Source organism: Aspergillus aculeatus (genome assembly GCF_001890905.1).
Source record: "Aspergillus aculeatus ATCC 16872 unplaced genomic scaffold ASPACscaffold_1, whole genome shotgun sequence".
Taxonomy (NCBI): domain Eukaryota; kingdom Fungi; phylum Ascomycota; class Eurotiomycetes; order Eurotiales; family Aspergillaceae; genus Aspergillus; species Aspergillus aculeatus.
The window spans coordinates 3,301,738-3,322,504 of record NW_017962976.1 but is presented as its reverse complement, the minus strand read 5'-3'; the positions used below and the strand labels follow the sequence as shown (position 1 = coordinate 3,322,504).

Below are 20,767 nucleotides of genomic sequence, written 5' to 3'. Positions count from 1 at the left end.
CACTGATCATAGACTAGGGTATTTGTTGAAGCCTCGATCGAAGATTATCGAGTCAAGCGGGAGTTGGGTTGGTGTGGCTGGGAAGGAAACAAGAGCATTCCACGACCACGGGCGTTGCTCCGCCCTTCCAAGTTCGCGCCCAAACCCGCCTGCCCACCGGCATTTCCCCCCTCCAACCAGCCAACCAAGTTCTCTTCCCTTTACCAACTTCCATCCTTTCTTCACTCAATCACCGACTTTGTTACCACCACAATCACCATTGAATTACCCAGCTATCGCCTCCACAATCACCACCACTCCGACTATCGCGTCTATCTCCCATTCTTTCGCTCCCATCCGATCCTATCTGTCCACTTTTGACCGGCTTGGTTACTCGCGTTGGAGAAGCAGTCGGCTTCCCGGTCGTCGCGCGTTTTCCTCCCTTTGTCTCCCTTGGATTGCTTGCACCACGGCTTGGAACGGACCTTGCACAACACCCATCCTCTGCGACTCTCTTGGAATCGATTACATCACGATTCAGCGATCGTTCTCTGTTGGCTTGGAACTGGGATTGTTTGAGGATATATATCGTCACCTAGGATACACGTATCTCACACAAAATGGCGACAACACCACCGCCGCCTTCCACGCTACGGATTCCTCCCACCCCCCGACACGGTGCCAAATATGATCAATATGAGCCCTATTCTACGCGTTTTTCGTCCAGACTAGCCAGTCAACGTGCTTCCAGAGAGTCTCAGACCACGCCGCCGCCTAGTTTTCCGCCTGCGCGCGCAAGCTCAAAGCTTCCGAAGAAGCAAAACGCCCGGGAATCAGCAACATTGTCACCACCAGGCTCTATCCAAAGTTCTCCTCGGAAGCAAAAATCGGGCCGGCTCACTGGAACACATTCACTACCACACTCCACTCTGGACGACTCCGACCCTTTCAACACCGAGCCTTCCCACACTCGTCCCCCACAATTTCTCCGACCCACACTCACTGAAGGGATGCTGCCCACACCAGCAAAAACGCCACGGAAGAAGGCAGTCGCAGATGTTGGGAATACCGCCAGAGTTCTCTTTCCTCCGCCTCCCAGCTCTAGCTCACGGAAGAAGCCTAAGAAACATACTGGGTTTTCTCTAGATAGCTTCACTGAGGATTTCGGCCAAAGCGGAACAGAGATCAAGATCTACACCGATTCTCGCGATCGTGTCCCAGAGTTGGATAAGAGTGAAGGAAACCCGTTCTACAAGAAGCCCAGTAGTAACACAGGCACTCGCTCTTCCCGACGCAAAGAGATGATCCGTGATAAGGAAGTCGAGGAGTCAGTCAGGCGTGAAGATGGCATGGTCTACGTATTGTAAGTCTTACCTTGATTCTGATGTATCTGTCATATGTTCTAACTCTACTTCGCAGCCGTGGCAAGAAAATGTTCCGCAAGTTCACCGATGACGTTGACAGCTGTGGCGAGGACGAAGACGATGATGACCTGGGCTTGCTGGCGGCTCGTCCAGATCTTATCGATGAATCTGTGACCGCGAAGCTTCGACCTCTCACTCGCTCATCAATCAAACCCCGCGTGCTCTTCCGTTCTGCGGCTTCTGATGCACAGCAGGATGGCACGGGCGAAGCGGACGAAGAAGCAGCTACAGATATTGAGGATCAACTACTTGACGTTGAGGCTGAAGAGACAGACAATACCGACCTCGATCTCGACATGCTGCAGAGGTCTGTCACACCTCCCCGGACTACCACAGCGTCCCCTTCATCTCCCGGTGGCACAGTACGCTCCCTGAGCTCTCGAATCAAGCGAGATAGCACAGAGAAGAGCGAAACCCCGTCTGCCTCGGGCTCCGGAATTAAGAAGAAGCGCGTTAGTCCCTTCGACGGCTGGCTTCGAAGCAAGCAGGCTCCCCCCGTGATCGGTACCAAGGCCAAGAAGCGTGACGCGGACGCTGCTGCCAGTCCTGGTCCCGTTCCGAAGAAGACCCGCGGCAATCGCGCAACTACGTCGATATCATGATGACTAGCCTGGGGTGACCGACATAATACCACTGAGGATGAAGCTCAAATTCTATCGACCTTACCAACTCAAGCAAAGGAGTTATACGGTGTTTTCCGAATCTGTCTTCCAAGTTTCTTTTTCTGATCTTTACCTCACTGCGTGTTCTAGCGTTCTAGGCTCTTTCTTTCTTTCTTTACTTCGATCGATGCATTCGACTATCCTGCCGATGTCTGGCTCACACAACACGTACCAAACGCACATGATTATGAGACCGATACTCGCGATTAGGGAGGATAGTAGTTCTATGGGATGCGGGTTCAAGCGGGATGGAACTGGCTAGGTTTGGCGAAGCACATGGTTGGCGTTGTTCTCCTTTCTATCTCTCTTCTCGATTCTCTTCTTGCACTTGGACCGAATCATTGATCGCTACCACGATGTCTATGATCCCCACCCCCCTGCTTTTTCGGGCTCTCCTGCTCACTCTCACTCACCTTAGGTAGATCATTAGTTTAGCTTGAGGGACGTGCTAGGTACTGTCTTGGTCTCCCCTTAGATATCCAATCAAATTGAATACCAAACGATGAACATATCCAATTCTCCGCCGTTCTCGTACTTCGTGGTCAAGTATCTCTACATCCTCCCGATTATACATGTGATGCAGTTTTCATCAAGCACGGCACACCGTTCTCTAAATGACCCAGAATCACATACACCAATTCCCCGATCCAGTGAACGCCCGCCTCTAAATGCCATCAAGAAGAAACCAACAAACAGCCAAGTCAGGCCTTCTTTTTTGCTGCCGCTTTTCCGAAGAAATCACTCATTTTCTTCATCCCCGTGGTATTGACCTTTTTCAAGTCTCTTACACCTCTCGACTCACCAGCCTTCTTCTTCTTCTCTTCTTCCTCCTGCCGCCTCTTCTTCTCCGCCCGCGATTCCGCCGCTTCTTCGTCCTCAGCACTGCGCTTCCGACTGAAATCCCCCAGCGACCTCGCCGCCAAGGCCTCCTTCCTCAATCTCGCAACCAGCTCGAGATGCTCCCGCATGGGCCGGAAATCCCTGGGCGCGTCCGGGGCCGCCAGCATCTCCTCGATCCGGGCCCCCATCTCCCTGGACAGGTACGACTCCTTGATGAAGGTCAACGCGGTCGAGATGCGCAGCAGCTCCGCCACGCCCTCGGGAGTCGACGGTCCTTCGGGAAGCAGTTCTTCCTCTTCTGTTTTGACGGCTGTCGTTGTCGAATCCGCATCAGCCACCACCGGGGCCTCTTCCTTTTTCTGGGGTGCGAGTTCATTCTCTTTATTCTCTTCACTATTGCCTGAAACTACCACCTCGACCGTCACAGCGGCAGACGTGTTGCTGCTGCTGCTGCTGCTGCTGCTGCTCCTCTTCACACCCATCAACGGCATCGCCAGCTCGCTCCGCACAAACCTCTCCTCCAGACTCGGGGGCAGACTGCCCCCGTGGGCCGCGAGAATCCGCTCCGCTTTCGTCATCAGCTCCATCAGGAGCTTCTTCTCGCTGAAGCGGAACAGCTTCTCGTCGCCGCCGGCGTCAACGGCATCGCAGATCGCGGCGGCGCGGGCGTGGATCGTCGCGCGGAAGCTCTCGTTGTAGAGGACGTGGCGGAGGTGCGGGGCCAATTCGTCTTGGATGGAGTCGATGATGTCGTCGAGGGGTTGGTAGAGGGTGGCTTTGGCGGTGGTTAACAGGGGGATCAGGAAGAAGATGAAGTCGAGGGGTGTGGCGAGGTGGATGGAAGCGGTTGAGGAGATTAAGGCTGGCGGAGAGCGTCGCGCTGGCTCTTGAGCGGTGGGAGGTGAGATTTCAATGGTGTCGTCGTCTGACGTTGTGGTGGTCGGTGTGGAGTTGTTGCGCGCAAAGAGAATGCTTCGTGCGGCGGGCGCGGCGGTGGTGATGGTGATGAATTCGTAGACGCCCTGTTGCGGGCAGAAGAAGTAGCGGGTGGGCTCGCTGGTTTGGGGATTGGGGAGGGTGAGAAAGCGGGCTTCGGGGCTGGCCGTGGAGGGTAGAATGAATGTTTTGCTGGGTTTGGTTGGATTTAAAGGCTGTTTGGGGGGTTGTTGTTGTTGTTCGAGCTCTGATGAAGGAGGAGACGCTGAGGCCGATTGCGGCGTAGGCTCCGAGGGAGCGGAAGATCGAGTGCGCGGCATTGCGAATGTTGTAGTGGGTTTTAAGAGGGAGACGGGACGTAGAGGAGGAGGTGTTCAAAAAGCGACAAGCGGTAGCATTGCGGATTTCACAGAATTGCTTTCGATGTTGAAGAGGAGTACTGTACTTTGTAAATTGAAGTCAATTGAATCGCAGCCCGGAAGTGCTCAACGCGTCTTCTCGGTCAGCCGACGCGACAACGCGCGAGCCAATCAGAAAGAAACTCACAATCCGCCCGCGGCGGTTAAAGTTAAGTTCCAACTTAGTTAACGTGAGAAGTGTTGAAATGCAGTGGCAGAATGTCATTGCTGCGTTCATTCGATCCTTCCCTTCCCTTGCGTTTCATCTTATGCATGTCCTCGACTAGTCGCCTCCCATTGCAGTCCCCCTTCGTCTCTTCTTTGTTGTCGTTGTCAGTGGAGATGGACCGTGGTTGAGCACCCACACCTGTATTCTTACTTGACTCGATACTACGCGACAATCACCTCTGCTCCGATCGTCTTTTCCCCGCATCCCTTCATTCGCCTGAACATGGCAAGCAGTCACCAACGAGGCTAACAATTGCTAAATACCCTCTTCGCCTCTTACTACATACCGCCCTTGCCCTCAATTGTTTTTCTCGAATCTATATAGCTCGCGTGTGCTAATGACCAGCAGTGAGTACAGTCTTTCTGCCACATTCTCGTGATATAGTGCTAATATTCAATTGCGCCACAGTGGTCGATATTCCATGGCCGCCAAAATCACCGCGGGAGGCTCTTTTGAGTAGCCCGAGTGGCCGCAAACGCCTGGAAGAACTGCAGCGTCGTCAAGGAAACCCCGGCTCGCCATTGAAGCGCTCCGTCACGACCCCCGATTTACGATCCAAGGCAGCACAGCTCCTGAGCGACCGCATGGACGACGACGAAGATGAGGACGAGGATGAGGAGACATTGAAACTGAAATTGGCCGCCATTGAGGCTCGCCTCAAGCTGAAACAGCTTCAGAAGAGTCGCGCAAAGTCCGGAACTCCAGCACACGCCGCACAAGACGGAGACAATGCTCTTGTCCGACCTTCGTCGGCAGTGAGCTACTCATCGCAGTCACAGACCCACGTCTCTCGAAGCAGAACTGAGCGGAGGATCCAACACGACATCGCTCTGGACGACGTGCAGGTTCCGCTCTCACCAACACGACGGCCGACGGCCCCGGCGGATCCAGTATCCCCACGGAGATTTATCTTGGGTATTGATAAAGGTCTCAAATCAAGGGACGTGTCTCTGAAGCGACCTCCAAGTTCGCGAAGCACTGGCCAGTCACTTGCGACGAATGGCAACAGGACATCGACTGGTCGCGACGGCTATGTCTCACACTCGAACAAGCTTCTGCAGACAGTCACTGCGGATCATGAATACGGCCGCCCGAAGAGCTTCAGCGAGCGCATGGCCGAGAGTCGCTCGGAGGAAAAGGCCCGGAAGGATCGAGTTGAACGGGCTGAGCGCATTCAAGCCAGCCGGAGCACGGCGTTTCACATCGACAAAAATGAAGTCGAAGCGTTGAAAGCGGCTGCGGAAGCGAGGAAGGACGAAACCCCCCGGTCACCCGTACGCAGCAGGCAGACCGAAAGTTTCAGTCGGGAAGACGTCCTGCGGTCTTATGGCAAGCTCAAGCCATCCTTGAAACGGAGCCAGACCCTCCCCAGTGTACGGCCTCAGGACATCGATGCGGAACACAAGGAGTCAAAACCGTACTTGCACAGGCGAAATCTCAAGTCGGAATCTCAAGCACATGCCTCTTTGCTGGGAAGCTCCCAGCACAACGCTACGGATGACTCCCAGGGCGAGAACGGTGGTGATTCATCGAAATTTGAAGCATTCTCTGGCTTGCACTTGTCGAATCGGATTCTGCCCCATTCATTCCTCACGCGGACGCTCGAGGACAAGAAGGTTCTCCGTATTCCAGATCTTCTTCGAACCATCAAAGCACCGAACTTCGAACTGCCGGAAGACATCGACACAGACTACGTCGTTTTCGGCATTGTAGCATCCAAGTCCGAGCCCAGACAAGTCAAATCGAGCAAGAATGTCTCACAGAAGGAGGCCGACCCCTTCGACGACGGTCTCAACAACACCAACTCATACATGGTCATCACCCTGACCGACCTCAAATGGACCATAGATCTTTTCCTTTTCGAGACTGCCTTTCCGCGATACTACCGGATCTCTGAGGGGATCCTAGTTGCGATTCTGAACCCTACAATAATGCCACCTCCCAAAAACAAGCTGGATACGAACAAATTTAGCCTCGCTATCTCTTCCTCCGACGACACCGTTCTCGAAGTCGGGTACGCTCAAGACTTGGGATTCTGCAAAGCCACCAGAAAAGACGGCAAGACGTGTCATGCATGGGTCGATGGACGCAAGACTGAATTCTGTGATTTTCACGTTGATCTGCAAGTCCGCAAGACCCAAGCTGGGCGGATGGGAGTGAACAATGGACCAGGCATGTACGGGCCTGGCGGACGTTCTGGCTCCCGTACTGGTTACTTCGCGGGCGGCGGTCATGACGGCGTGAAACGACCCGGGCCACGAAACGGACTTAAGCCGACCGGCGCTCAATATGACAGCGGATCGCAGTCCGTTTTCTATGTCGCGCCTGCGCCGAAGACTTTCAACAGAGGTGGCCTGGGTAGTGGAAATGTTCACCGTAACCAGCATTCCCTGGGCCAGTCTGCAGCTAGCCTGATCGATGCTGATACGGACGACCCTTTCATCGCCGCAGGTCGAATGGGACGTGGGAGAGACAGCAAAGAAGAGCGGTTCCGCAAACGCCTTGCAGATAAACAGCGCGAGAAAGATATCACTGAAAAGCTCATCACCCGGACCAGCGGCGTAGGGGCAGAGTACCTCCGTGCTCGAGGTAATGACCATGTTGTTCCTGCTTCGCGTCCCAGCGATGCCTCAAAAATCCAATCACGCAAGGCCGGGGACAAGGACTCCGCAGTTGCTTCCCTTGGTCTTGCCAGTCTGCGCAAAGCAGCAGCCGTCAACCTCAGCCCTTTAAAACGCGCACATGACGGCGGTGGCAGCGACAGATCGCACGGCAGCAGTGCCGTCAAGAAAACTCGCTTCATCACCTCTCATGGTATCAAGGAAGCTGGGAGGGACAGTTTGGGCGGGAAATTAGAAATGGTATCCACGAACGTTCATGATGACGACGACGATGAATTGGACATCATCTGAGCTAATTGAATTAGAATCAGGAGAGAAGAAACAAGAACCCTTGACATCGTCAACACGAGGAAAAGAATAAAAACAAGATAATAATATTAGATACCCCTTTGACCGGTCCCGGATACATCTTGATGAGTGTTTTATTTTTGTCATGATTTGCTTAGCATTGTCCGTGATTCATTATGAAGGAGTCCTAGCACTGGAGGTTGTTCTCCTCTGGTGTTTATTTGACTCCGCCATGGGAACCTTTCTCTTTAAGTTTGGTACTTGAGCTACAGGCAACCCCTTTCAGCAGTTTCTGTTGCATGACTATACAGTACCATTTCTATGTCTGTCATCAAACACATCATTCAAGCCACCAACAATGCATGTTCGGAGGATTTTCACGATTGTTTGCCACTCTGGAGTATGTTCTCCTAGAAATTTGCCTACTAGATATCTCTCCAGCCAGATGGTACATGCTGTGTAAACTCCCTGGTTCTTTGTCAACGATGTTCGTGTCGATTGTATGGATTGAATTCTCAACATATATGGTAAGGGAATGTACTGTATGATTTGTTACTTGGTGAAGACTGGCAGCTAAATGGTACTGGCCTTCTCTCTCGTTAGGGCCGGAAGCTTCATACAAATCCACACTCGGACTCAGAACCCGCCTAGTCAGTCCTAGAATGCAATTCAGCTGAAAAGAGAACTTTCTGTTTATGCTGTGTCATAGCTATAAATTGAGAGAGCGTGAGTTAGTACTCATAAAGGTCTCTGGATGGTTGTTCGGGTGGTTTGTGATATAATTCATCCTCGATATATATGATCGGGTAGTCGCAAGCCCCATACTATGATTACTTTTGCTCTTCTCGTGTTGCGATCACATTGGTATATATCTTGCTGCGCATGACAGCCAGAAACCATAATTTGGATCATGGAAGACTGTATACAGTTTACGGAGATGGAATTATACAGTACCATAGCCAAGTGATGATCGGAAGTATACTTTCATAATCAGCTTAGATGGACATACTAGCACAACGCGTGTATACATTCCATATGCGGTTAGATATATAGAAAAGATGAATGCAAAACGAACACTGGACTGTATGTACATAGAGCGCAGAAGACTGCAAGGAAACTTCGTCAGCATGCTGAGTTCTTGCAACCTGCGTGTGAAGCTGTCTTGGGCGTCGATGCATGCTGCAGGTGACGATGGCCGAAGGAGTTTAAACATCCATTGCATGCTTCTGAACGGAAAAGGAATCCACAGTAGATCAATACGCTTCTAGATGTGACCATCGTCCAGATGAGGAGGTGTAATCTGCTGTCGTCGTCCCCAACACCATCATCATCGTGCAGCCATCTCGATTTCAGGGCTTCTACCATGGTCATAGCGACCTAGCACAGTACTTGCGTTCATGTGACAATCCCAGCTTGATCGCCGACAGGATTGCCACTCCCGTCAAAGTTGGCTACGACGCAGGTATCCGATTAAGTCATTGCTTTCCCTGGCTGACAGGATGAGCAAGTGCAAAAAAACAAGTGATCTAGATCAGAGGCGAGACTGTACCAACTGTCAATAGAGGGATTTACTCCATGCTTTCCCGTACTCTTACTTCCAACTGCCTCTTGGGTTGAAGAAGGAGGCCGATGATCGGAGCCCCGGGCCGGTTCGAAACCAATGAGGAGCCCCAGATTATGGGCTGGTGCCGGCACTAAACCCCGAAAAGGCTAGGAGGCAAAGATGGACGATCCCCGACTTAGGCAAGTCTGAGTCTTTCTCGCTCTCTTGCCTTTGCCTTAAGGTTACGCTTCCTCTTCCTCCTCTCTTTTCCCCGTTTTTCCATTCTTCGTTGTGAGCTTCGTCTCTCAATCTTATTTTCACCCGGTTTGGCACTCATCCGCCGTCAAGATGATGCCCCTGAGACCGTCAAAAAGCGCTCTGCGCACTCTGCATTATCAGAGATACCTCACCTCTGGCCGAAGGACTTTTACCACTGCCGCTGCCTCGCCCCACCGCTTCGCTGCGACACAGAAAAGAACCCAGAGCACTGCTGCCGCCACGGCCTCGTATGTGTTTCTCTCCCCCTGTCACCCCCAGTCGCACTCAGGGTTCCTGCTACCAGTACAATTTGCAATACTAATTCGGTTCCCAATTCCGCAGAAATTCGAGACCCATCCCCAGCCCTGCGTTCAACCAAGAACCTCACCGCAATGAAGTCTCGCCACTCCTGAACCGTCAGGCTCCCGAGCTGGACGACTCGTACGTTATTCCCACCGGTCCCTCTTCACTGCGATTTTGGCGCTGACCGGGCCCTTTGTGCCCACACAGTTTCGTCGGTCTCAGCGGTGGTGAGATTTTCCACGAGATGATGCTGCGTCTTGGCGTCAAGCACGTCTGTGAGTCATGCCTTCTTCCCCCTTCTCGGTGAAGGTATCAGGATTGACCCACTGTCGATAGTCGGCTACCCTGGCGGTGCCATTCTTCCCGTTTTCGATGCCATCTACAACTCCAAGCACTTCGACTTCATTCTCCCCAAACATGAGCAGGGCGCTGGACACATGGCTGAGGGTTATGCCCGTGCCTCTGGCAAGCCCGGTGTCGTTCTCGTCACTTCCGGCCCCGGTGCCACCAACGTGATTACCCCGATGCAGGACGCTCTCTCGGACGGAACTCCCATGGTTGTCTTTTGTGGTCAGGTCCCGACTAGCCTGATCGGAACCGACTCTTTCCAGGAAGCCGATGTGATTGGAATCTCCCGCGCTTGCACCAAGTGGAACGTGATGGTCAAGTCTGTTGCCGAACTCCCTCGCCGTATCCAGGAGGCTTTCGAAATTGCCACCAGTGGCCGCCCCGGACCTGTCCTCGTTGACCTGCCCAAAGATATCACCGCCGGCATTCTCCGCAAGTCTATTCCCATGAACAGCACCCTTCCGGCTCTACCCAGCGCTGCCAGCGTGGCTGCCCGCGAAGTGAGCATGCAGCAGCTCAAAGGCACTATCGGTCGCGTCGCCCGCCTGGTCAACATGGCCAAGAAGCCCGTCCTGTACGTTGGTCAGGGTCTGCTCGCTCGCCCTGATGGCCCGGAGGTTCTGAAGGAGCTGGCTGACAAGGCCTGCATTCCTGTCACTACTACTCTTCAGGGCCTGGGTGGCTTCGATGAATTGGACCCCAAGGCCCTGCACATGCTGGGTATGCACGGTTCGGCTTATGCCAACATGGCCATGCAGGAGGCTGATTTGATCATCGCCATTGGTGCTCGTTTCGATGACCGTGTCACTGGTAACATCTCCAAGTTCGCTCCCCAGGCTAAGCTGGCCGCCGCTGAGAACCGCGGTGGTATCGTGCACTTCGAAATCATGCCCAAGAACATCAACAAGGTGGTTCAGGCCAACGAAGCTGTTGAGGGTGACTGTGCGGACAACATCCGCCTCCTCCTTCCCCACATCGAAGCTGTGCCCGAGCGCAAGGAGTGGTTTGAGCAGATCAACGATTGGAAGGCTCGCTTCCCCTTCTCCTTGTACGAGAAGCAGACCGAAGAGGGCCCGATCAAGCCCCAGGCTGTGATTGAGAAGCTCAGTGACCTGACTGCTCACATGAAGGATAAGACTGTCATCACGACCGGTGTTGGTCAGCATCAGATGTGGGCTGCCCAGCACTTCCGCTGGCGCCAGCCTCGTACCATGATCACCTCGGGTGGTCTCGGTACCATGGGCTACGGTCTTCCCGCCGCTATCGGTGCTAAGGTCGCTCGCCCCGACGCTCTCGTCGTTGACATTGACGGTGACGCTTCCTTCAACATGACCCTCACTGAGCTGTCTACTGCCAACCAGTTCAACATCGGTGTCAAGGTCCTGCTCTTGAACAACGATGAGCAGGGTATGGTTACGCAGTGGCAGAACCTGTTCTACGAGGACCGCTACTCCCACACCCACCAGAAGAACCCCAACTTCGTCCCCTTGGCCGAGGCTATGGGTGTTGCCGCTCAGCGGTGCTCCAAGCCCTCTGAGGTCGAGGCCAAGCTCAAGTGGCTGATTGAGCACGATGGCCCCGCTCTCCTGGAGGTGATCACCGACCGTAAGGTGCCTGTCCTGCCCATGGTGCCGGCCGGTTGCGCTCTGCACGAGTTCCTTGTTTACGACGAAGGTATGCTATAATTTCCCCGGTCAACATGACTACAAACGCTGATATCCATGACTTTGCAGCCAAGGAGAAGGACAGGAAGGCCCTCATGCGCAAGCGTGGTGCTCCCATGTAAGCGACGGAGCTGATTCCAGCGAAGCGTTACGACGATCTTAGTTTTCTCCTTGCAAAAGTGCCCTCGACCCATGATCTGTTGATATCCACGGCGTTTCTGGCGGGTTCTAAAAACGCTCGCGGGTGCCATTCTGCGCCTACCCGACACCGATCACCCGACTCGCTTGGAGCCGGGGACCGTGAACGACAGTAAAGCAGCATCGTTCACTGGGGCGTGATCGAGTACCCCACGGAGAGTGCAGTTGCTATTCTGTGTGGCTCGTGGCTCGATGACCGCCAAAGTCTTCCTTTTCTTTTCTGGGCATGTTCTCAATCGCATTATGGTTTGCCAGAAAAAGTTGCCTCTTTAGTTCTTGCGGAACCTCTCTTGTATATAATCCCTTTGCTGCTGTAATCTTTATGACTTGGAAATACCATGGAGGCATTGAAAAGGAATTTGTTCCGGGGTGAAGACAAAGCCGAGAGAAGTAAGAGCACATACAGTAGGGTGTTTTCGGGAGCCTGGGGAGCCTGAGGCATATCACGTGCAGGCAGTTGGGAGGTCCAAGTCCTTTTTTGGCGATCTTCACAGCCGCGGTTCTTATCCGAAGTTGGGACTAAGTTAGTCAGTCCCTCCTCCGCCAGCCTGCGCTGTAACTTAGCTCTTGCTAATAGGGCTGGTTGCTTGCCCGCCTCTCGTCTTCACCCATTCTTTAGTTCTTCCCCCCTCCGCCACCGCCAATCTTTCTGTTTATTTTCCCACACGTCGCACTATGCTGCGCTCACCGATCTAACGTACTGTCACATCTCTTCACTCTATCTCCCTACATAGATAGTCCCGATACCTCACCATGGCCTCTGCTTCAGGTTTTCCAGCCGCTGGCAGGGCCCGATTATCCGACGCGGGTATGACATCAACCCACCAGACTGAAAGCACGACGACGACGACGACGACGACGACGAGCGAGTCAACAAATACCAGAAGCAACACCAATGCGACCCCCGGCGATAGCGGAGCCGTCGACGAACCGGTGCTTTCCCCCAGCCAGCCCTCTCCCTCCGCCGAGACCGTCACGACCGAACCTCCGACAGCGGACCAACCCACCCTGGTCGACCCATCATCATCAACCATGCACGACGACGAAGAACCGCGCAAATGCTGGATCTGCTACGCGGACGAGACGGAGGATACACCGCTCAGCTCGGAGTGGCGATCGCCGTGCCCGTGCGCGCTGACCGCGCACGAAGCGTGCCTCCTCGACTGGCTGGCGGACCTGGAGAATCCGCGGTCGCGCAAACGCAACGGCCGCAACGCGAAGATGGTCTGCCCGCAGTGCAAGACGGAGATCGTGGTGTCGCGGCCGCGCAGCTACATCGTGGATGTCGTGCGGCTGTGCGAGCGGGTGGCCGGCCGGCTCGTGCTGCCGGGGATGGTGTTCACGCTGGCCGGCACGGTGTGGGCGGGCTGCTGCGTGCACGGCGTCTACTCGATGTACTTCGTGTTCGGGACCGAGGAGGCCCGGCATCTGCTGGAGGAGTCGATCGACGGGTCGTGGAACTCCGGCCTGAACCTGGGCCTGCCCCTGATCCCCATGTGTCTGATTCTGACCCGCACGCGCTACTCGGAGAGTCTACTTGCTGCGATCCCGTTCCTGCTGCTGGTCACGCACCAGCCGGTCATCGAGCCGGCCGCCGCGACGGACCTCTGGCCGCCCACGCCGGCGGCGACGTTCGCCGCGCTGCCGTACATCAAGCGCCTGTATTCGCTGCTGTATGACCGGATGTTCGGGAAGCTGGAGAAGAAGTGGATCCTGGAGGTGCAGCCGCGGCATTCGGATATCAACGAGCTCGATGACAATGCGCCGCCGAACCATCCGGAGCCGATTCCCGATGAAGCGGAACCGGTGGATGATGACAACGGACAGGTGCTGATGGAGATCGACTTCGAGTTGCAGGTGGGAATGAGAGGAGACGAGGACGGGGCCCAGGGATTGTTTGGGTTCAACGGTGGACAAGGTGGAGATGGACAACAGCAGCCAGGTGCGCAGAATAACGGTGGCGGCGCAGCAGCAGCAGGACAGGGACTGGGCCTGGGCCGGCGGGATGATCTGGTTCTTGAGACGACGAACCTGGCAGATCTAATTCTCGGGGCTCTGGCGTTCCCGGCCATCTCCGCGTCGATGGGAGGGTTGCTCCGACATGTGCTGCCGAGCTCGTGGACAACGCCTTCCACGGCGGGCCGACCGGGCCTGTTGCAAACGCGCTGGGGCCGCAGCGTCGTTGGAGGCTGCGTGTTTGTGCTCCTGAAGGATGCGTTGGTGCTCTACTGTCGGTGGAAGTTGGCGCAGACCCATCGTCGTCGCAAGGTGCTCAACTACGACCGATCCAAGAAGCATCTCCGGGCGAGCAGCAGGACAAACAACAGCACTTAGGCTTATAGTACGTAGCACGACTGTTGGAACTTGCATTTATGAGGCGTTTTGTTCTGGGGAATGGGATGATTATTCATGATACACTTTTTATCGTTTCGTTTTGCGACTCTCCGACTCTGCGTTGTTTGGACAAAAAGGCGGGCACATTTTTTGAAGGATGCACTTAGCAATCAACAATAAGCACTTAGCAATCAGCAATTTGGATGCGATCGACATCATGCCTAAAACCCGTAGAGCGTTTTACCTCACCCAGTCTGTTGCACATAGTACATCGACTAACCAGAGCCCCGGGGACGGGGCGCTTAATCATCCACCTAAGCGCGCGGCTGGCCCGCACCGCACCGCAGCCCCCAAACTTTCCGCCGGGCGAGATACTTTCTTCCCCGAAACAATTCCCTTCACTCTCTTCCTCAACATCACGGCACCGCCTTGCCTCAGCCACGCAAGATGCGAACAACACTCTCCCCGGTTCTCGCCTCCCTGGCGAACGTCTTCCGCATCCCCTTGTCGCAGACTGCCTCCCGCCCGGCCGCCGCCGCCGCTCTCACCCGGCTCAATGGCAGCAGCAGCAACAGCCCCAGCCCCAGCCTCAGCAGCACCACCACCAACAACAGACAATTCTCGACGACAAGCGCAATGGCCAAGCGCAAGAACGCCGGTCCCGCACGGGACAAGCGAATCAGTACGTGTCCTATGGTCCCGTTACACACACCCCAACCCAACACCCGTACACTATACACCACAAGGGAGACTCAATCGTCCCAGTCAATCCCCTCAGCCAATCTCCCCCTCAATTTTGCAAACCCACCCCCTCAAAACCGAAACTAACAATTCCTGAAAAGCAATGATCCGCTACTTCCTCTACCACCCCCTGACCCCGCGCCCGCTCCGGTTCAGCCGCACCCGGTTCCTGCGGCACTGGACGATCCACCGCGCGTGGCACCTGTACCAGGCGCAGCGGCGGCGGGCGGAGTCGCTGGAGCTGGAGCGGCAGTGGCAGGCGATGCGGGCGGCGTGCGAGGAGCTGCGCACGGGCGCCGGCGACGGCGGCAAGCTGTTCCGGAAGAGCATGATCAAGACGGGGATCTTCAAGGATCTGTTCCCTATCGAGTACGCGCGGTTGCAGACCGAGGGCCCGCCGGGGGATGGGTGGAACCATGAGTGGAAGGCTATGAAATGATTCTCTTAGAATCTCGGGGGGGGGGGGGCTTGGGGTAATACAGGATGGAAGGTTGGGGTTCGATGCGTTGGGGGCGGGAAAATATGGGTGTAGAGTATAGCTCTCCTGGGTTTAAGACTGTTCTTTGTCGTGTATATTAGTACATACCTGCTTCAATCATATTATCTGGTGTTGTTTGTTTACCCCGTGGGTACCCTGCTTTGCAGTGGTAAAACTCTCATACTACTCATATTTACTGCCTCGAAGTTCAAATAGCTTAACGCTAGACACTGGTATGCATACGCATACACAGGTACACAAAGGAATGGACTCGAAAACCCGTCAAGGAAAGTAATGTCAGTCGACTCAAGTAATGTCAGTCGACTCCAAGGGTATGAAACAGAGGTCAAGACTGCAACAACAAAAAAAGGCCACCCGAACGCCGAAAATGCAAAGTCAATCAACAGCCACCACACTACCTCCTTCACATACTGTCCACCTTTTGGTCCCACCATCCCCCACAATATGCACATGCCATGCTCATGGCTCTCCGAGCGTTGGAAAATGGCTCAACAAAAGATGCAACAACACACAAAAGCGAAGAATCAATCTCGGTCGTGCGGACGGGCTGGCTGGCATGCATGCAATATGTTCGCTGGAAACAAGAACATCCTTTCCCCCCAAACATACAATACGAGAAAAAGAAAGATCCGTCCGACATCATAGCACAATGCAGCATGAGCTCTTCCGCTTGTCGAACGTCAACAGCGCGGCCCGGGTGGCGGCCTCGAACACGTCGTCCACCCCCTCACCCGTCAAGGAGGAACACTCCAAGTACTTGCGGGCGCCAATCTGGGTGCCGATATCGCTTCCTTCCTTGGACGTGACGAACCTCAGCGACTTCTTCCGCATCTCCTCGACCGCCAAGGGGTCCTCCCGGAGATCCTTCTTCAACCCGACCAGGATGATAGGCACGCCGGGACATCGTTCGTTGGCTTCTTCGATCCACTGCACCGTAGTAGCCCTCGTCAGCGCTCCGTTCTGCTGCCCAAGTTAGCAGGGCCACGAACCTTGTGTTTGACGTTCTCCAACGAATCGGGCGTATCCACCGAGAAGCCGATCAGAATCACATGCGCCTTCGAGTAGGCCAGCGGACGCAGCCGTTCGTAGTCTTCCTGACCAGCAGTATCCCACAGAGCCAATTGAACCGACCGTCCGTCCACACGGCAATCTGTTACGTAGTTCTCGAAGACCGTTGGCACCTAGGTTGGATCATGCGCCGGTCAGGATGTTGTTGCAAATCACGAAAAGAGCGACGGAGGGGGGGTAGACGATACATACATAATGCTGCATGAGACAAATCAGTCAGTGACATCATCCTTTGAGAGTTTCGAGTTGGGACAACAACATACCGTTGGAAAGTAGCCCAGCGTGAAGACGCTGAGCAAACTGGTTTTCCCACAGGCACCATCCCCAATAATCACCAGCTTTCTATCCTAGTCGTTAGAACCCAGGCGAACCTCGACTGTCCGGGTGCGTCGTGGTAACTTCATGGTGACCACCAACACAGAATGGGGATGGGAGATGGGCGGATCCCGGGGGATCTCCAGGCACCACCCGTTTCGGGCGGAGGTGAGAGGGGGGAAAGAGAGGAGAGGGGAGGGGAGGGAAGAGACAGGGTCAAGGGAAAGGAAGGTCGATCGAAATAGATTAAAGGCGAATCTGCTGCACGTACCTTCGCATCACATTGTCATTTTGTTGTTGTTGTTGCGCCATGATTTCCAAAGAGAAAAAAAAAGTGGGAATCTTTAAAGTCGATCCCCTGGACGGAGTTGCAGGCGAGGAATGGACGGGATGAGCAACGGGAAATCAATGCGAGGGCGCGATGACGAGCCCTGGCGGGAACCCGGAACGGAACAAAACCCCCCAGGCAGGCAGCAAGCAAGCAGGAGACTGTGACGGAGTTGTCTAGGGCCGTGAACTAAATCTCTGTAGTTCCAATGTGTGAGTGTAAGTGTAGGTGTAAGCGTAGGTGTAAGATGGCGAATGTTTAGTTTAAAGATTGATTGATTGGGGAGGGGAAAGTATAATGGATGGGAGGGGAAAGAAAGTGAAATCAGATTGGTCAATGTCCCCTCCCCCTAAGTATGAAATAAGCCGATGGAGGAAGAGAAAAGGGTCATTATATTGGGAAGGGAAGATGTAGGAGTAGAGAGCAAGAGGAACGAGGGAGGAGAAGGGGAAGACTGGAGAGAGGGAGAGAGAGAGAGAGAGAGAGAGGACGTAAGAGTAAGAAGAGCAAGAGTAGGTGAGTAGGTAGACAACAGCAATCGGAGCAAAGCAGAGAGAGTACGGAGTAGACAAGACAAACAGTCAAGACAGACATGGCCAGGTCCAAGATTGATTCTGGAAGGCGGTCGCCCATCCAAATGAGGCTGACGGGTAAGAAATGAAGGTCATGGTATGTAATCCCATGTAATCCCATGTAATCTCACAAGCAACTCACCTTCTCGGGCCCGAATACGGTCACGGAACAAAGCTCCAATTATGACTGGTTGAGGAAAGTATGTAGTTATGAATCCCACGGGTGAGAAAACGAGGTAGTATATATGGACTGACTGACTGATTGATTGATTGATCGATTGATTGATTACCACTATCCCACCAGCTACTAGTCATTCTTCTTGTCAAGTGGAAATCCATCGAAAAATCTCGAGAAAAAATTCCAGCCCGGCCGAAGCACCAGCACCAGCACTCGCCCTAAATGGACTGGACCACTTCCTCCCTCCACTTCTTCCCCCCTCCTCCTCCCCTCCCCCCTCTCATACTCCGTGGTAATCAAACTGCTGAATGGAAGGAGGAGATCGGCCTAGTGGGATGGCACAGCTGAAGAATCGTCACCGCACGGCCGTTTGTTACTAAGGTTAGAGATTTGTCTCAGACAGTGCAGGCCAGAAATGGGTGATAATCATGGCTACTATTATCAGTGCCGCCCGGATGCCATAAAAAAAAAGGAGCCCAGAGCAGGGGCGGCCGCAATTGACCATTGGATGATCGTGCAGCTTGATATTTATAGGATCCTCCATTGGTCGGTAGGGAGGGAGAAGCGATGTACTAAAGAAAGAGGAAAAGAGAAAATAAACACGGACAATTCCGTGGTGCTTATCCTAGCAGCAACTAACTTTACAAGCAGTCAATCACGACCACCACAGCTCGGGAGAGCTTGAGAGGCGGTTCGTGATCAGAGACATGTGGACTCCACTGTTCCCCTGTCGGACAATCCTCCTCACTCCAAACTCTGTACGGGGTCTGTAGTAAATACTCCCAGGCTGTACAGTGTCATCATCATATCCGGGATCCCCGTCACCTTAAGCAGCCAGCTAAACTACTTGCTCTCGACCTCTGTGCATGCCTCCCTCCCTCGTTCATGAAGGTCAACTGCGGACCGTGACATTCTTGACTTGACTTGACTTGACATTTTGCGGCCCACAAACCCTGAATTTGGTGCCTGGCCTGTCAATTCATAGTTTCAGATTGTAACTGATTTACCTAATGGGCGCCGGAAAGGGCGGCGGGCTGGATGTTTCCATGGACACCGCAGCCCATCGCATGTTTGCCGCCATCCTCCCTTACCAAATCTCAGGATTCCCTAATCAACTTATACGATATGCTTAAATCACTGGCCAACCAACAATCAACGCTGCTACAGACTCCAATGAGAAGACAGATACCAAGCAAACCAAATCCCGCTAACTCCATGACGCTGACTCATTGGATACCAAAGAAACCACACCACTGCAACCTGCAACTACTCGCTTATAGCTCCACCGCATCAACGTCGTAAACGAGGTGTTTCTGGCCCAGGCCCCACGACTCTAACCCCAGAATCCGATACAGGCTCAAACTAGCCCACATAACGTTTTCCTTCAGCCACAACGCCCGAGGGTTCATGGCTTTCCGGCCTTGCCCATTCTTGGCCGCCAGTTGATAGATCTCGTTGACCCGCGGTCGACGAATTGCGTCGTATCGGGCAAACGCATCGTCCAAGCTCCAGTCCTGCTCTTGCAGTACCCGTGAAAGCAAGAATACATCTTCCAAGGCCATGGACACCCCTTGCCCTGCGTGAGGCTGCATTGCATGCGCTGCGTCCCCAAGCAGGATTGTCCGAGATGTATACCATTTCCCACCCAGCGGGAGTCGGAAGACCGGATAGAATCCGATAACCTCCATGCGGTCCACCAACTCAGTCAGGATGCCTCGCCATTCGCCTTGAGCGGGCTTCGACACTGCTCTGATCGTGGCCTTGAACATCTCCATCTCTTGTTGACGTCGCTCTTCCCACCCGTCCCGCTCGTTGCCGGACTCAGAGTGCGGAATGGGCGTCTCCCGCGAAAACAGCCAGTAGAGCTGGTCCCCGGACGCACTACACGGGAATGTTGCCATAAACCCCGCGGTGGTGGGAATTATGTTGGCCGACGTTTTAAGCTTCTCCGGTAGACCAGCCGTCGAGATGATGGAACCGCTACCCGCAATGCCGGAGTATTCGGGCTTGCAAGGCGGGTCAACATGCAAACGTCTCACGCTGGAATGGATTCCGTCACATCCAATGAGTATGTCGGCCGTCTCGGTCGAGCCGTCAGAGAAGGTTACCGTCACGCTGGATGCATTCTCCGTGATCGAGGTCAGTCGTTTATCGAGATGGACCGGAATCTGCTCCTCATGAACGGCGTCGAACAATACGCTCTGTAGGTCTCGCCGGAGAATGCGCAAATATCCAAAGCCAGTCCTTTCCGCCGCCCAGGCTGAGATATCAGTGCTACCGATGCTGCCGTATTGCAGTGATTGCAGATGGAATCTGTCGACGGAAGAGCCGCGGGCAAGGAGGGCGTCGTGCAGACCCAACCGTTGAAGAAGACGCAAGCCGTTGGCAAATATGCCTATAGCCCCACCAATCGTAGTTGGCTCAGGTCTTAGCTCGTACACTGTAACATGGATGCTGTTCTCGCGATGTAATCTGAGTGCAGCAGCAAGGCCAGCCGGGCCCGCACCGATGATAATAGCCTAGATAGATAGATGTCAGTAGCACTTACCAAGACTCTAGAGAATATAACTTACTTTCTTAATAACAGGCATGGTAGTCTGATGATTTATTTGGCATGTATTGAAAGCAATGCAGGAGAGGTTGTCGCCTGTTTTTATAGACAGGAGGGAATGGTGTTCCGCGGGGGTTTCCGCGGAGGGTGATGCCCCAACGGGATTAGCTCTGGCATTGCCAGTGTCCGGGGTAGGGAGATCTTACCCGCAGTCCAGTTACGGTACTTCTTCTTAGTATGGTTATCTATCCACTATCCACTAAACTATGTGTTCGCTCTCTTTCGCCGTGCCAGGCCAGGGCAAAAAGGAAGCGCTTGTGCTTCAAGACCTTGTGATTCCCACACTACATAACCAAGAAGAGGACGAGGACGGAAATGAGCTCATTCATTGGGTGCTATTTTCACACTTGTCTTATTCTCTTGGTCTGAAGGGTACGAAATATCGGTGCATGGATCTTTCTGCTGGACATGCTGACATGACTAAGATACA

General features: G+C 54.0%; 8 protein-coding genes across 8 annotated transcripts; 5 read left to right on the top strand and 3 right to left on the bottom strand.

Annotated features, from left to right (window-relative positions):
• Window positions 1–599: 599 nt before the first annotated feature.
• ASPACDRAFT_56643 (uncharacterized protein) lies at window positions 600–2,005 on the top strand (the record flags this gene model as incomplete). Its single annotated transcript, XM_020203157.1, has 2 exons — window positions 600–1,342; window positions 1,399–2,005. 2 exons carry the CDS (start codon window positions 600–602, stop codon window positions 2,003–2,005), a joined length of 1,350 nt encoding a protein of 449 aa, XP_020061600.1.
• Window positions 2,006–2,629: 624 nt separating this feature from the next.
• On the bottom strand, window positions 2,630–4,161 carry ASPACDRAFT_1852205 (uncharacterized protein; the record flags this gene model as incomplete). Its single annotated transcript, XM_020197238.1, has 1 exon — window positions 2,630–4,161. One exon carries the CDS (start codon window positions 4,159–4,161, stop codon window positions 2,767–2,769), a length of 1,395 nt encoding a protein of 464 aa, XP_020061599.1. The 3' UTR covers window positions 2,630–2,766.
• Window positions 4,162–4,805: 644 nt separating this feature from the next.
• Window positions 4,806–7,380, top strand: ASPACDRAFT_38829 (Mcm10/DnaG-type zinc finger protein; the record flags this gene model as incomplete). The annotated part of the gene is made up of 2 exons (XM_020200516.1): window positions 4,806–4,815; window positions 4,877–7,380. 2 exons carry the CDS (start codon window positions 4,806–4,808, stop codon window positions 7,378–7,380), a joined length of 2,514 nt encoding a protein of 837 aa, XP_020061598.1.
• Window positions 7,381–9,160: 1,780 nt separating this feature from the next.
• ASPACDRAFT_110646 (acetolactate synthase catalytic subunit) lies at window positions 9,161–12,040 on the top strand. The gene is made up of 5 exons (XM_020195493.1): window positions 9,161–9,426; window positions 9,521–9,619; window positions 9,689–9,756; window positions 9,818–11,503; window positions 11,563–12,040. The coding sequence occupies exons 1-5, from the start codon at window positions 9,269–9,271 to the stop codon at window positions 11,613–11,615; spliced, it is 2,064 nt and encodes a 687-aa protein (XP_020061597.1). The 5' UTR covers window positions 9,161–9,268; the 3' UTR covers window positions 11,616–12,040.
• Window positions 12,041–12,191: 151 nt separating this feature from the next.
• Window positions 12,192–14,256, top strand: ASPACDRAFT_110640 (RING finger domain protein). Its single transcript, XM_020195492.1, has one exon. The coding sequence runs from the start codon at window positions 12,445–12,447 to the stop codon at window positions 14,023–14,025; it is 1,581 nt and encodes a 526-aa protein (XP_020061596.1). The 5' UTR covers window positions 12,192–12,444; the 3' UTR covers window positions 14,026–14,256.
• A 216-nt stretch (window positions 14,257–14,472) lies between these two features.
• On the top strand, window positions 14,473–15,205 carry ASPACDRAFT_38826 (mitochondrial 54S ribosomal protein mL40; the record flags this gene model as incomplete). The annotated part of the gene is made up of 2 exons (XM_020200515.1): window positions 14,473–14,707; window positions 14,868–15,205. The coding sequence occupies 2 exons, from the start codon at window positions 14,473–14,475 to the stop codon at window positions 15,203–15,205; spliced, it is 573 nt and encodes a 190-aa protein (XP_020061595.1).
• A 699-nt stretch (window positions 15,206–15,904) lies between these two features.
• On the bottom strand, window positions 15,905–16,737 carry rho2 (putative Rho GTPase Rho 2; the record flags this gene model as incomplete). Its single annotated transcript, XM_020200514.1, has 5 exons — window positions 15,905–16,228; window positions 16,255–16,446; window positions 16,526–16,531; window positions 16,597–16,675; window positions 16,733–16,737. The coding sequence occupies 5 exons, from the start codon at window positions 16,735–16,737 to the stop codon at window positions 15,905–15,907; spliced, it is 606 nt and encodes a 201-aa protein (XP_020061594.1).
• A 1,781-nt stretch (window positions 16,738–18,518) lies between these two features.
• ASPACDRAFT_1884821 (FAD-dependent oxidoreductase) lies at window positions 18,519–20,317 on the bottom strand (the record flags this gene model as incomplete). Its single annotated transcript, XM_020198379.1, has 2 exons — window positions 18,519–20,245; window positions 20,300–20,317. The coding sequence occupies 2 exons, from the start codon at window positions 20,315–20,317 to the stop codon at window positions 19,001–19,003; spliced, it is 1,263 nt and encodes a 420-aa protein (XP_020061593.1). The 3' UTR covers window positions 18,519–19,000.
• Between the last annotated feature and the right edge of the window lie 450 nt (window positions 20,318–20,767).

Excerpts from the sequence above, each read along its gene's own strand:
- ASPACDRAFT_110646 (XM_020195493.1), top strand. The coding sequence starts at position 9,269 with ATGATGCCCCTGAGACCGTCAAAAAGCGCTCTGCGCACTCTGCATTAT. Across the intron at positions 9,757-9,817 it reads TCTTGGCGTCAAGCACGTCT|TCGGCTACCCTGGCGGTGCC; the intron begins GTGAGTCATGCC and ends CACTGTCGATAG. Across the intron at positions 11,504-11,562 it reads GTTCCTTGTTTACGACGAAG|CCAAGGAGAAGGACAGGAAG; the intron begins GTATGCTATAAT and ends ATGACTTTGCAG.
- ASPACDRAFT_110640 (XM_020195492.1), top strand. The coding sequence starts at position 12,445 with ATGGCCTCTGCTTCAGGTTTTCCAGCCGCTGGCAGGGCCCGATTATCC.